The 15,600-nt window shown below is 42.9% G+C and overlaps 1 protein-coding gene across 4 annotated transcripts in view; it reads right to left on the bottom strand.

Annotated features, from left to right (window-relative positions):
- Positions 1 to 15,600, bottom strand: part of LOC111838113 (plasma membrane calcium-transporting ATPase 1-like) — a 79,808-nt gene that overhangs the window by 41,890 nt on the left and 22,318 nt on the right. For all 4 annotated transcript variants that reach the window (XM_072710307.1, XM_072710308.1, XM_023800732.2 and 1 more), the window contains exons 10-12: positions 15,213 to 15,454; positions 14,790 to 15,027; positions 22 to 201 (exon numbers count right to left, since the gene is read on the bottom strand). In XM_072710307.1, the coding sequence (XP_072566408.1) occupies positions 22 to 201; positions 14,790 to 15,027; positions 15,213 to 15,454 (660 nt within the window). The remainder of the gene's footprint in view (positions 1 to 21; positions 202 to 14,789; positions 15,028 to 15,212; positions 15,455 to 15,600) is intronic.

Here is a 15,600-nt window from a genome sequence, read left to right as displayed (position 1 = left end):
TATGAATGAAAAAAAAACCACCTCGCCCTTTTCATTGCGTATAAGCTTGTTGAACTCCTTTCCCTCCAGACACAGGAAGTTGTGCCCAGGCTGAATGATACCACACTTAGTGGCTATGGCTATGGCTGTGTTGATATTGTCCCCTGTCACCATTCGCACTGTGATTCCAGCACGCTGACATTTCCTGATGGCATCTGGGACCTACATTTGAACAAAGGACACTGTAAAAGAAACACTGTGACCAAAGTTACAGTGACACACTATGGATAACATTATAAAAGAACACAGTGATTAACCAAAGAAGCTTTACACTTTCCTTTCTGTAAGTGCACCAGCTCAATGCTTTACATAGTTAACAGTAACACTTATGTTACTCAAAAACTAGAAAATGTGCTGTCAGAACGACAACCCATTCCCCAGACACCCCCCAATCTATTCCCTAAACCTCCTACATCCCCCAACCACTACAGCTTGTAGAATTAATGGATGGATTAACTGAAAATATCAATAAATGTGTTTGCCCAAATGCTCCGTCCTAACTGTGACACTTGACTCTGATACAGCACCTATTCATTTATAATGCATTCCACATGCCAATTTGCACAATATTTCCCCACCAACTATATTTCTTTGTCTATGTGTTAATGTCCATGTCTTAAAATGTCTTTCATATTATATATGTTCTTTATATGTCAAAAAATATATTCTATTTATTACTTTCTCATTTGCACTATTACCAATGGGCCTCATTCACCAATATTTTCTTAAGAATTCTCTTAAATTTGTTCCTGCGAAATTTGTTAAGAACAACCTACGTCGGATTCATGACGTGTTCTTAAGTAGCAGAATTGTTCAGAATGGTGAATCCCACGTCTTCGTAATTGAAAGCACGTGCCAGTTTGTCCTAATTAGCATAGGGAAACGCCCTGCAATTTCCCATAAAAGGGCATGAGACTATAGGGCCGTGTGCAAGGAATGGTGAAGAGGCGCGCAGGTTGTGAGCTGCTTGGTACTAAGAGGAAAAAAAACTTCAGTAATGCTGAAGTAGAAGTATTAATACAGTAAAATCCCGTTATAGTGGACTCGCTTATAACGGAATATCATCTATAACGGACGAGGTCCGCTTATCCGACCGTGCGCCTTTAAGAACATGCAGAAAAAGTATCGGATATAACGGACTCGCATTTAATGGAATTTCGCTTATAATGGACAAACAATTTAGTCCCCAGGGCCGCTTTTAGCTGTAGTTTTGTTCAGCTATAACAGACATGAGGCTCTGCCGACAAGCGTGTGGTGTGCCGGTGATATCCAGCGCAGATACATAGTCGGGATTATTAATTATAATGCTGAGGTAAAGTTGGATTACTACATGTACAATCAGTGCTTGAAGTGGGCCGGAACGCAGCGGAACACAGTTCCGGAACTTCTGTATTTTCGTCTTTTGGGTTCCACCACTTTTCCGCCACTTTTTTCTGCATTCCGGTACTTACTGAAACTGATCCGATGCAGCGACAGTGGCCCAAGAATAGACAATATCACAAGACCGATAAAAGACTACATTACCCATGAGCCATGACAGTGCCCTATCATATGCATCCACTGAGTCCCAACCAATCACATCAGCTTTAGCCCTAGTCTATTGTTAGGCCTACAAGTATCACACTGGTCTGGTTCATGTTGTTTGAATGGTTTTTCAGTATTCCATTTGTGAATTAGAAAAAAGTAGCCTATGCCTTTAGGTTATTGCTTGGAAGAATGATTAAATTAAAATAGTTTTTGAACCAACACATCCTAAAGACTTGTCAAATGTCGGAAAATTAGAGTTCCTGCACTTATTTTTTCCCACTTCAAGCACTGTGTACAATATAATAATTTAATGGGATGTGGCATGAGTAAATGGTGTCCTGTAGTTGTGTTCTGGGCATACAACAACTCTGCATGTAACTGACTTTGGATATAACGGACTGTTTTGCCAGGTCCCTTGAAGTCCGCTATAACTGGATCTTACTGTACAGGAGGTAAATGCAAATAGACACAGGTTATTTAGTAGTCTAACCAGTGGATATAAAGCCCCAAAGAAAGCTGATACATGGAAAGATATCACCTTCTCTGTGAACGCTGTGTGCCAAATAAATCTAAATGATCTTCAAACATGCATTCCCTTCTCAGAGCACGACTGCCAAGCTCTTCAAGAAGTAACAGAAATGCCATTTTGATAGCAAGGCCAATGAAACAGACCTATTTATAATCCGCATGATCGCCATTACTACCATGAAAATAATTTTTACACTTTAAAATTATTTTTTATATTTTACTTTTATAAATTATTCAAATACTTTAATTTTATGAACCGTAGAATGAACAAAACTGCTATAACCAATTATTTTGAACAACCTATCATTACTCAAATGTGCGTACGTATGGTCTTCAGTGTGTGTAGATTCTGTTCTTAGCTAAGAACAAATTCAGATAAGAAAGCATTTGTGAATGTCAGAATCTTCGTAAAAAAGTGCGTACATGGGGTTTAAGAACAAATTTGTTCGTAAGAACGGTTGGTGAACGAGGCCCAATGTTTTCTGTGACAGAACACTAAGAATAACCGTAACAGACACACCAGCGGTATGACGAAGTAAAAATCATCTACTGCCAAACAGGCACACACATACAGATCCCATTGTGGTTTTTTCTGAGATCAAATGTTACTGCTACCTAGATTGTTTTTGATGTATAAACACAAGCTCCAGTTAGCTGGCAAAAGACTGGCACAGTATAGTGTACATAAAATCTGTAAAATATACCAGATCCCAAACTTGTGAACACTAAACACTTCAAACAAGCAAACAAAAAGCTGTTATATTAGCATTTTAACTCTGAAAATAAAACTATATATTTATTATAACACTAGAATGATGAGCATGCATGAACATGATATATTTCCTGGATAGCCCTGTCACCTACTGGCATAAGACAAAAAAGATTAAATTTACCTGAAATAAACTGTAGCCAAATAGAACTTGTTATCAATCAACAGAGGCTGTTAAATAAGTTGGTGGTGTTGCTGTGAGTTGTGCTAACAGACACAAGGTTATACCAGTTCTTGGTCACTTTCCTTGTTTTTATAAAATTTCTCACAAATGCACCACACTGTGAGATGAAAATGATTATGATTGGCTCAGAGAATGCAAACTCATAGCTCAGAGCTCATGCAAATCCAGTGGCAGTAAACTTTAAACTTTAGACTGTTTTACTAGATAGGAAAAATCATTAAAATTGCAAAGCTTGCTAGATTTTGTTTCCTCAGAACTGCTTTAGTATAACTTATTGTCTTAACACAGTCGACTATCGTGGTCCTTGGAGGGTTCATCCGGGGAATACAATTAAGCTCGGTATAAATAAGTTCCTTAGACTTGAACAGTGCTCTGATTGGACTGGTACTGAAACTTCAGTTGAACTGAACAGAACCCAAGTATATAGCAGATTTTCAAAAATGATTCAATATACTGTAATAATAATAATAAATAATAATGTTTTATTTATATAGCGCTTTTCATACACTCATGGACACTTTACAAAAACACATTTAACAAGGGAGGCAAGTTACATACAGGACGAATAATATTCATTGAATAGATGTGTTTTTAACAGGAGCTTAAAATGGATAACAGATTTTTCCTTATGGAGACTAAGAGGAAGAGCATTCCAAAGTTTAGGAGCTATTACGCTAAATGCTCTGCCACCCATAGTTGATAACCTGTGCTTAGGTAGAGTGAGTAAATCTTCATCGGACGATCTTAATGCACGTGCAAGAGTGTACGGAAAGAGTAGCTCAGATAGATAATGAGGGGCTAAACCATGAAGGGCTTTGAAGGTGATGAGGATAATTTTATATTTGATTCTTGAAGAGACTGGCAACCAATGTTGGAGGACAGGAGTAATGTGAGCAGATTTTGTAGTGTGTGTAAGTAGACGGGCAGCAGAGTTCTGAACATACTGCAATCTAGTGAAATGATTATTAGGGAGGCCATAAAATAATGTGTTACAATAATCCAAACGGGTAGTGATGAATTCAGAGATGGGCAACCAACAGCACCCCGACTGCATCTGCCCCCCTCCATTCATTTTTCTGGCTTGCTTGCTGTGCACAAATCTTAAATGCAAGTATAAATGAATGAAAACATTTCATTAAAATGATTACTTTCCCAACATGGTGCCTGACCATTAGGAAGAGCTGGAAACAGTTATTTGATCTAGCTTTGTGTTTGTGTTTTGTGGCTAAGGAGGAAATGGTCAAAAATCACATCAGAGTAAGAAATGACAAGTTACATATATGTAACAAGGTAAGGTGATAGTTGATCCATACAAAAAAATAAATGCTGTATTTCATTGTAACATTTTGGTTCATAAGAATGGCCCATATTTTAATATTTGTTTAATGATTTAACTTGACTGTGATGTAAAGATTATTAATTTCCAACAAAAATACAGTACAATCTAAATTTCAATGCTTTTCATTTTGAAGATCTAAAAATCGAAAACCTAAGCCTGACAATGACTGAAAATGCACATGAAAGACCTTAATATTTTAAAACATAAGCATTCAGTAAAATAAAACATACTTTTTACAATGAAATAAACCCAGTAACAATCAGCTTCCACCTGAAACACTAACTGAATGTTTTCACGTCAGGACCTAAACTCTTATGTTGTTTACAATCAGGGGGTGTTCCTCCTACATGGATTAACGAGTTATCTGGATTTAATTCTTGACTACTTGACTAGATCCCGGATTTCTCTGTCCTTCGGAAGTCTAACTGGATTGGTTGTCACAGCAACCAATCCGTAAACTCAAACCTGCTCTGAGCTTTAGATCACAGATATAAACAGACGTGCCCTTTGAAGAAACCCGTCCAAATGCACCACACTGTCTGTGAGATGAAAATGATTATGATTGGCTCAGAGAACGCAAGTTCATGGCTCTAATTCTAGGGGAATTAGATGAATGACGCACAGTTAAAGTCTTATTATTCCGATAAATGTATTAGTGAAATTTCAAGAAGAAAATTTCTTCATATGTATGGCAGAAAAGTAAATGCAAATACAAAAGTAAAATATAAATATAAAAATGAAACATCACTATGCAAGGCTCTCATGTTGCATAAAAAGTTTGGAGTGAGATTACATTAGGGGCAAAACGCGTGCCATGCGAGTCTGCGAGACTTTAGATACCTGCCTACCGCATTCATCGGATCTTGATTTAATGAGCCACAAATGAGAAGTAGTGCTTAAACAGGATAAAACTACAACTTTCCCTTCTGTTGATAAAGGGAGCAGCCATCTTGGATTCTGAACTCGGGATCCTCTGCGTTATGCGAGATATTTCTCGGATGTCCGAGAAACAGGAGCGCGCATGTCGTCACGCGCATCTTCCGACTCGAAATCCGAGTTCTGAGGGCAAATGGAATGTACCATTTTACATCCACCTTTTCTGCACTCTCTGCATCTCTGAGTGCACTTCCATTCAAAATGCAGTCTGCTACTTTGGTCAATCTATCCGCATTTTGCCGATACACGGTTAAATCATCCGCGTTTAAAATTTGAGGTGCACGCATAGACGTAACATAACAGCATCAGCTCGCACTCGCATTTTACAGAACTCATTTTTGTTTTGCGTTTTTGTATTGTCTCTACATTAACTATATTATTTTATTATTAGCCATTGCGCCTATCTGCTACCTTAACGATAACAGATGGCTAACGTGTTTGTTGGCTAACTGCATATAAATGTCCTTTTCTTAGAAGGAATTGCCTGGTTTTTATTGCAAAGGCTTTAATGGGCAAATTACTATGGATGATTATAAGCACAAAAATTCAAATGGCAATTCATTTTGCAATTGGGAATTCAATGCATGCATTTGTTATTTCAATATTTAATCTTATGCAATCCTTAATTAATTTCAAAATATTTTGAATAATAAATAGAATAACAAGGCACTGAATTGCATTTCGTATTGCACTTTACTGGTACTGTTTGTCGTGCGTTGGTAAATGTGAGTAGCCAGCAGAAGTCTAGCCTGTTGAAAATGTGTTATTTTACAACCTTAATTTATTTGTTTAAGTGTTTCATCTACTAATGCAAGCTGACATATTTATAAGTCTTTATAAGGACCATTGTCCTTCTGAGGCCGGTGTTCTGTCGTTGAGCTACTTTGCCGAGGTAATCTACCGTAGTGCTAATCGATAGCTTTTAACCATAGATTACCTCGACAAAGTAGCTCAACTGGACAGAACGCCGGTACAGCCAACGTTAGTTATGGTAACTAGCAAGATAAGCTAAGTGCTATATATTTAAACCAGGCTTATTTGGTGAGTTAAAATAGATCATGGTAATTTTCCAAGGAGATGAACTCCCTATGTTTCCATTCTCATTTTATCACGAATAAATTGTGCCTTTCTGAAATTAATTCGCCACTTAGCCTGTATGGTTTGTTATTAGGATAATGTTAACGCATAAGAAGGTCTAACGTTATGCTCTGAAAAAACATTACTATAAGTGAAACCTATAGCAACGTAAAAAAAAAAACTAGCTAGCAAATAATAAGCCCTATTATTTGAATTTTAGTGGTATTGATTCTGCATTACACAATTTCATATTTATAGACATTTTTAGAACCTTCATCTGAGCCCAGATACTGTTTTGTTAAATATAGATTAGATTTTATTCACAGACACAATATGAGGAAAAGGGAAGATGGAGACATCAGACACTTTTTTGGTGGTAAAAGAAGAGTAAGTAGGAAATAGTGTTAAGAGCTACAGAACATTACATTAAAAGTATCGGTGCAGTTTTGCAAACTTGATGTGTATGAAGGAAAGTGGTGGTCAGCAGAAGGCAGGAGAGGCACAGGAGCAGGCAGCAGGGAGATGGCAGGATGAGGACAGTGAGCAGGCAGCAGGAAGATGGCAGGATGAGGACAGTGTGCAGGCAGCAGGAAGATGGCAGGACAGCGCGCAGGACCAAGAGGTGAGTTAGAAATTAGGCTGTACTTTAAGATCTACTGTATCATCAAGACAGATATTAGCCTAATAGGCAAATATTTATTTCTGAAGGCTGTTGGAGCTGGGGGGACTGAGAGGGCAGGAATAACACCAGACCAGGCTGTTTGTAAATGTATAGGCTTATTACTTTTACTAATATACTTCTTCTAGGATAATTCCTGGGAGTTATCAGAACCAAATTCTTTTGGATAGGGATAAGGATAATGAGATCTTCTGTATTGATTCTCATTTTGTCGCATGTCCAGACCATGACCATGTGTTGCATACATGTTAGTAAACACCCCTAGCACATCTTGCACTCTTAACATTGATCCTGGTGGCGACTATTCATATTGACGCGGTAGCGGACCATAATGGTCACAGATGTGTTATGAAGGCAGTACCCCCCAATTATGGAAGGGTAATTCGTACTCTGCTAGTAACAATTGCATTGTAGATATCTGAAATGGGAGTTTTTCTTAGTAAGAATTCAATTTCTGTTAATTCTAGATATCTAAAATGTAATTGTGGATATCTGAAATTGAAAGCCCAATAGACATGAATGGCAAAAGTGACGTAATTTCTCCTAGGAAGAATGACGATGTGGATATCTGAAATGACAATTGTGGATAGGAAGAATGCCATTGTGGATATCTGAAATGCTCTTTTTGACTAGGAAGAATTGAATTACGGATATCTGCAATGCATATCCAGTCTAGTGATTAAATGTCAAAACGGCTTGCCATACGCGCACGGTTTTTATGCGCGCAAGTTTTGGCACCAATTTAACACCATAGTATGTGTGTCTTAACCAGCGCGAATGCGTTCAGCGGCTGAGGAGAGGAGGGGCTGCGCGAGCGCCTGCGCTGCAGTGGTGCTTAGACTATGTTCACACTGCCATACTGAAGTGACTCAAATCGTATTTTTTGCCTTAATGTGACACAGATCTGATCTTTTCAGGGCTGTGTGGACACTCAAATCTGATCTTTTCAAATCAGATTTGTGTCACTTTTATATGTGGTACTAAATGTCATACGTATCTGATTCGCGGCCATGCAACCTGAATATGAATGCTCAGATCGGAATTCATGTGGCTTTTTGCCTATACGCATGCGCTGCCATCATCCATCCACATCACGGTCCCACCATTGCTGGCTCCTTTCTCGTACCCACACATCTTTTGGTGCAGCAGTTCCAGCAATAACTGCGAAAACAGAAAAAGCTAGCCGCCTGAGTTTTTTTCTCCTTTTCGACCTGCTCATGTACAGCTGATTCACTGTTTGTTGTCCTCCAGAGCAAAGTGCTATACATGAGTGAGCTACTAATGCCTCCATTTTTAATGCCATGAGTCGTCCCACAGATATGATGTTTTTTGTTGTTGGTGATGCAGTTGACCCGTGTAAAAACGTATCAATGTGTGCATGTGTGACGTTTTGGAGGACCAATGCGTTCACATTACAATCAAATACAGGTCACTTGTAGTTATGAATGTAAACCGTCAAGATAGACAAATCCGATCTGAGCAAAAAAAATCGGAATTGAACGATGTGGCTGGCAGTGTGAATGTAGCCTTAGTTATAGGAAGTTCGACTCAACTGATTCTTTTCTTTCGAACTGTCCGTTGTAATGAATCGATTCTAAAATCGATTCTATGATTCACATTTTTTTTTGTCTTTTTTTGCGCCTGACTCTATGACTCAACAAATCGTGGGATCGGATAATAAATCTAACGGTGTCTCAAGGTTACGTCATTTGACTGAAAGATGGCGCTGGTGTTCAACAAAAATATTCAGCTTGATTATTCACAATAAAAAAATTATGTAAAAAAGCAGAAAAGGTGTCGATGCTGAATAAACACGCATGTATATATAGTTCTTATTTTCTTTACTTAAGCCAAATTCATATGCATGAGTATGAAGGACTACATCACAGTTAACAACAACTGCAATATTACCAATACAATCACACATACACATACAATGAAAAATTGCATACGTTGTTGTGTAAACGTCAAAGTTAATAAATATCAGTTTGTTTTTTGATGAAAGTCATTGTCGTGTTATTAAAAACCACTTTGTGAGTCCGACTGTTATTGTAGCGTGTCTTCATTATTTTTTCCGTTTCTCTCATTCACTCTCTACTGATTCCCCGCTACTCTCGTCTACCTTGTCACCCCGACGTCATCACTCACCGACCCCATAGTCTCCAACTGAATAACCAATTACACCACATCTCCCATTTTAAGAATCAATGGGTAGACTACCATTGATTCAGCAAGACCTTAGGGGATTATTCTGCCCCTGTGGCTGGAAGGTCTGCTCCCTCTGAATCCTGAACCACTCCGACCCACACAAGGTAGCTGATTATGAGAAAGACCTTGGTGTGTATGTTGATGCTTCCATGTCTCATTCTTGCCAGTGCGGGGAAGCAATAAAAAAGGCCAATAGGATGTTGGGGTATATCTCCAGGTGTGTGGAGTTTAAGTCAAGGGAGGTAATGCTAAGATTATACAATTCCTTGGTGAGACCTCACCTAGAATATTGTGTGCAGGTTTGGTCACCATATCTTAAAAAGGACATTGCGGCCTTAGAAAAGGTGCAGCGTAGGGCCACAAGAATGATTCCTGGTCTTAGAGGAATGTCATACGAGGAAAGGTTAGTTGAGCTAAATCTGTTCAGCCTCAAGCAAAGGAGACTGAGGGGGGACATGATCCACGTCTATAAGATTCTAACAGGTTTGGATGCTGTTCAACCAAATAGTTACTTCAGCATTAGTTCAAATACAAGAACTCGTGGCCATAGGTGGAAATTAGCGGGAGAACATTTCAAACTGGATTTAAGGAAGCACTTCTTTACACAGCGTGTAGTCAGAGTATGGAATAGTCTTCCTGATAACGTAGTGCAAGCTGAATCCTTGGGTTCCTTTAAATCAGAGCTAGATAAGATTTTAACAACTCTGAGCTATTAGTTAAGTTCTCCCCAAGCGAGCTCGATGGGCCGAATGGCCTCCTCTCGTTTGTATAGTTCTAATGTTCTTATGTTCTAACAGACACACAGCATTTTATCCTTAACTTGGAACAATAAATTACAAATACAATACCAACCCTGTGCTGTCTGTCCTCACCCCAGAGACTAATGCTTAAATGTTTACATTCAAACAATGCAAAACATGAAATGGCTCATTCACAATATTGAACATATGTTTGTTTTTTTTAAATGCCTCTCAGGCATTTAAACTGTAAACAAAACTATAAGTCTAACCGGGTCGGTCTTACTACAGCTCTCCCCGACCTGGTTCTGAGAGTAGGAGTAGATGGTGGTTCTAAAACGTTCTGCTGCGGCACTGCTGCTGCAGGATGTTCTGTTGAAGGTCGTTCTGGAACGCCTCCCAGGATATGCTCAACTGCTCCACCACTGCTCTGCTCTGGCGAGGGCTGCATAGCAATGAGATAGTGACGGTTTCGCCTGATGATCCCGTGGGGACCCTCCACCAGGTATGAGCGGATTGTAGTGTAGCTTCCAATGACAGCTCCAGCTGCTCTTTGGTCTGTGACCCACACATCCTGCCCGAGAGCCAGTCTGCCGAGATTCTGTGCACGATGTCGCAGATTGTAGCATTGCGCATCCTTCTTCTTCCTCTCACTTTCCTTCAGCATTACCGCGGCTCCATCAGGAAGAGCAGGAATTAGTAGTGCAGGGAATATAGGCACAGTGGTATGAAGCCTCCTCCCCATGAGTTGGACTGTACCCATTTTGTAGTGGGGTAGCCCTGTATGCAAGCAGAGCGAGGTAGGGATCCTCTGACTTCTTCAAGAGCCCCTTCACCGTCTGTACTGCATGTTCAGCTTCAGCATTTCCCTGGGGGTAATTTGGGCTACTAGTCACATGGTGGAACCCATAAGACTGCAAACTTGGCAAAGGCTAAACCTGAGAACTGTGGCCCATTATCTGTGACTAGGGTCTCGCAGATCCCATTACATGCAAAAATGGACTTCAGGTGATCAATCACGTCATTAGCCCTTGTGGGAGTCAGCAGTGAGACCTCCACATACCTTGATGCGTAATTCACCACTAGCAGGTAGGTCTTGCTCCCTAACATGAACAAATCCACCCTACATTTCTGCCATGGTCGCCCCGGGTATGGTGTTGGCAGCAGCGGCTCCCTGTGGTTCTGTCTCTCCTGGCAGCATGCTCGGCAGTCGAGAACCAGTTCGTTCAGCTGCTGGCTCAGCCCTGGCCACCATACCAACTGTCGTGCCCGCTGTCTACACTTGACCACGCCCTGATGACCTTCGTGCAGCTTGGCAAGAACATCATTTCTCATTACTGATGGTATAACCAGTCTTTGCCCCTTCAACAGGAGACCATCCTGGACTGTGAGAAAAGCTCGTTCACTCCAGTAAGGCTTGAGTGCAGGTTCATGGATGCCGTGTGTTGGCCAGCCTTCTGCACACAACTGCATCACACGTACGCACACACTGTCCCTCTGCAGCTGGTCTCTCAGCTCCTCCAGATAAGCAGTGCTTGCAGGTAGGTTCTCCATTACTGTGTCTATGTAGATGTTAGTGTCCTCTAACAGCTCTTTGTCAGCCGGTGTTACCTCCCTCTTGACTGGCACTCGTGACAGCGTATCTGCTGTCCACAGACACTTCCCTGCCACATGAGATATAGAGTATGAATAGCGCATCAGACACATTCTGAAGCGTTGGATCCGAGGAGGTAGAGCATCCAGCGCTTGAGACCCCAGGAGACTCAAGAGAGGCTTGTGATCTGTTTCCAGCTGGAAGTGTTTCCCAATCAGAAAGTCACGGAACCTCTCGCAAGCCCCCTGAGCTCCCCGCTCAGCTCCCAGCGGCCCCTGCAGTGTCCCCAGCAGCCCCTGCAGTGTCTCCAGTGGCCCCTCCAGTGTCCCCCGCGGCTCCAGCGGCCTCTGTAGTGTCCCCCATGGCCCCTGCAGTGTCCCCTGCGGCTCCAGGTCCCGTGGCTCCTGCTCTGGCGCCCCCTTCTGAGGAGCTGGTCCTGGCTCCGCCTGTGTCCAACGTCCCGGCCCTGGCTCCGCCCGCACCACGCCCGTCGGCTTCAGACTCCCTGGCCCCGGAGGCCGACGCGCCGACCCACGAGGGTCCAGACTCCCCGGCCCCGGAGGCCGACGTGTCGACCCACGAGGGTCCAGACTCCCAGGCGGCCAACTCGCCGCCCCATGTGGCCTCATTCCCCCCGGTCCCAGCTCCCTCGGCCTCAGTCTCCCCGGTCCCGGTTCCCTTGGCCTCAGCCTCCCCAGTCCCTGCTTCCTCGGCCTCAGTCTCAGTCCCCGAGGTGGTCCCTGACAACGTAACCCCCGCACCTTCCTCCACAATGGAGTTGGAGGAGGAGCTGGAGTGGGACCCCTCGAGGATCACCCTGACTGTGCCTGTGGACCCCCCCAGGGGGTCACTCCAACCACCTGTACCTCATCGAGGTGGTTCACGGCCGGGTTCCCGTTTCTCGGTCTCCCGGAAAGGGAGGGGTAGACTCCCTGGTGCCCCTTCACACCCCCAGGTTCCATCTCGGCAGTTGGCCCCAGCCTCACCCAGGGCACCTGGTCAGCCGGCCACAGCCCGACCGCCGGGGTCCCCTCGACAGCCAGCGGGCCCCTCGCCCGCGGCTTTCCCCTTGGCTCCCTCCTTGCCATCTCCACCAACCCCTTTGCCCGCATCCTTGCCACCCTCAGTCCCTGTTCTGGCCCCACAGAGGCTTGTTGCCCCAACCTGCCCTACGTCACACCCACTGAAGGTCCCCTCTGCTCCCTGTTGCCCCCTGCCCTTGGATCCCTTGGCCCCTGTGTTCACTCCCCGTCCTGTGTCACCGTCGTTCCCTTCCTTTGTGCCCTCCATGTTTGCTCCTCGTCCCTCCGTGCCATTGCTCCCCTCTGGTCCCTTCGGGCCCTCCATGTTTCCCCTTCGTCCCTCAGTGCCTTCGTCTTTGGTTGGTCCCTTTGTGCCTCCTGTGTCTCTTCCGTGTCCCTCCGTGCCTTTACTCCCTTCTGGTCCCTTTGTGCCCCCTGTGGGTCCCCCTCGTCCCTCGGTGTCCTCTATGTGTCCTTCCCGTCCATTTGTGCCCACGCCCCCTGTTCGTCCCTGTGTGCCCCCTTGTGTGGTCCCTCCATTGTCCCCTTTAGTGTCCCTGGGTCCCATGTTTCCGTTGTTGGTGTCTTTGTGTTTGTCTGCGTTCCCCGTGGTTTGTGGCTTATTGTTTGAGTTGTCCACCTTGTGCCAGTTCTGTGTGTCCATACTGTTCCCTGTGCCCCGTTGAGGTTGTTGTTCTTTTTTGTCTCTCCAGGTCCCGTGTCCCCAGTCTCGTCTCGTCCGTCGCCTCCCCTGGGGCGTGCCCGGAGTGCACGCCTTTGGGGGGGGGGGGGGTTCTGTCATGACCCGATCATCCGCTCCTCCTGTGTGCCACGCCCCCTCGTTTACCCTGTGTGAATTCCCCGTGTTTACCAGCTGCTCCTGATTGTTGTCATTAGTTCATTGTATTTAGTCCGCGTTTCCGTTTGTTTGCCCAGTCCGGTCATTGCATTGTTGCATGTAATGTTATCCCTTGTTTTGCCTGTCCCTATCTTTGCTGTTCCTATTAAACTCCGTGTTCGCCCCGACTACTGGCTTCCTGCGCTTCTGTCAACGCTCCGTGCGCCGTGTAGTGTGACAATTGCAGTATATGAAAAATTCAATAATAGAAGTATCAGTCGGTATACCGCCCAGCACTAGTGTAAACCTTCTGAAAGGTAAGGTGCAAGGATATTTTTAATTTTTTTTCAAAAACTGATCAACATTTACTGTACCATCTTTTTAAAAATGCACTTTGAAATCTATGCTAATATACGTGTTTGCATGTATATTAGCCAAGTTTGACAAGTCTTTCTCAGAATTTTCCCATAAGATAGAAATAAGTCTTATACTTTCTGAAAGGGAGGGTTCTTAGCTATTTCCAAAAGATAACTGGTCAACTTTTACCATACCATTTTCACGAAATAGCACTTTGGATTTGAGGTCTTATCAATTCCTTGCCAAGTTTTTGAAGACAGTTATCTCTGAAGCTTTCCTTTGTCCCAATATGAAAAATACATCATAAGGGGAGACGTCCAAGATATTGAACAATAGTACAAGTAACCAGAATTGTTTTTTTTTTTTGCAGTTGCTACAACTGGGCAAGGAGTTGATAAGACCTCAAAAGAATGTTTGTACAATTGGCCACTCCAGGCCTGAGCTTGGGTCTCTTGATTTGTCCATGCATACATTATTCTAACTTTTTTTTTTACTTTGTGTATCGTTGTTTTCTGAGTTCGTAACTTTTACAAGATGGCATTTGCATTGTGTTTCAGAGGCAGGCTATTTGCATAACCAATCTACAATGAACACATTTGCAAGTTCTACGTATCCTAAGGTACTGAAGTACCAAAAAAGTATCCCAGCTTTGGTACTTTGGGTCCTGGAACTTTTGCTACTGGAACTTGACCAGTAGTCACTGGAAAGAGGAAAGTACTGAAAGTACTGTACTGAAAGTATGGTACCTGATGCAGTGGAAAAGCCATTTAGCCTTTCATTTACCTCTAAATTTGTTGTGGAGATATGTGCTGTAATTTAAAAAATAAAAGCAGATAAATACAGTACACTCTATTACAGTCATTAACAAGAGAACACTTATCAAGCATATATTCTGAATAAATATGTAGCAATTTTTCAGTATATAACAACAGAAAAGAAAGATGGTGGTACCAACCTCTGGCCTGACTGGGTCCTCAATGCCTACCACACACAAGCAAGTGAGGCATCTGAGGATATCCGCCTCATTGTCCCACTCAGGCTCTCCATCAGTCAGGGGAAAGTCCCTGTAGGCCAGGCAGATGGTTCTCAAGCCCTCTGATGCCATAGGCTCAATTACCATCTTCACAAGGTCATTGCGAGCCCTCTGTGGGAACTCTCTGCACTCGCCATTTGACAACAAGATTTTATTGCATCTGTAACAAAACCACCATTCATTAAAAGTTCTGTACAAGAAAATATATATATATATATAAAAGTATAACTTGGACCTGCTTTCCTCAACAAGGAAAAGGTTCAGAACTCAGGAAAATATCACCTTCAGTAAATTTTGTGCTATATAATAAGTACTTTGCACAACAAATGTAGAAATTCCACATACTTCTTGAGGAGGATCTCAGAGGCTCCTTTGCTGAACATGCGGAAACTTCCATCGGCGTTCTTCAAAACAGTGCTCATTGATTTTCTAATGGAGTTGAAGGTATATACTTTATAGAACTTCTCCTCAGGGATCTCGTAACGGATTGCTTCATAGTCCTTCTGCAGAGCTAGGGCAAAGCCCAGCAAGGCACACTCAGTCTTGTTCCCCACTTGCTGTGGCAGTCCTCCCTCTTTGTCTGGACACTGTAGTCACAAAGACTCACCTTAGCCTAGTCAGCTCTCTTCCTGTCTACGCAGTTGACCTCTCAACATTTAGCCTCGTCAGGCATAAAATCCAAAATCACTAAGAGTACAGTATATACAGCTCAATAATCGCACATACTGAAACA

The sequence above is a fragment of the Paramormyrops kingsleyae genome, chromosome 3 (genome assembly GCF_048594095.1).
Source record: "Paramormyrops kingsleyae isolate MSU_618 chromosome 3, PKINGS_0.4, whole genome shotgun sequence".
Classification (NCBI taxonomy): domain Eukaryota; kingdom Metazoa; phylum Chordata; class Actinopteri; order Osteoglossiformes; family Mormyridae; genus Paramormyrops; species Paramormyrops kingsleyae.
Note: the sequence above shows the minus strand (reverse complement) of the source record. Positions and strands in the feature narration are given on the sequence as shown.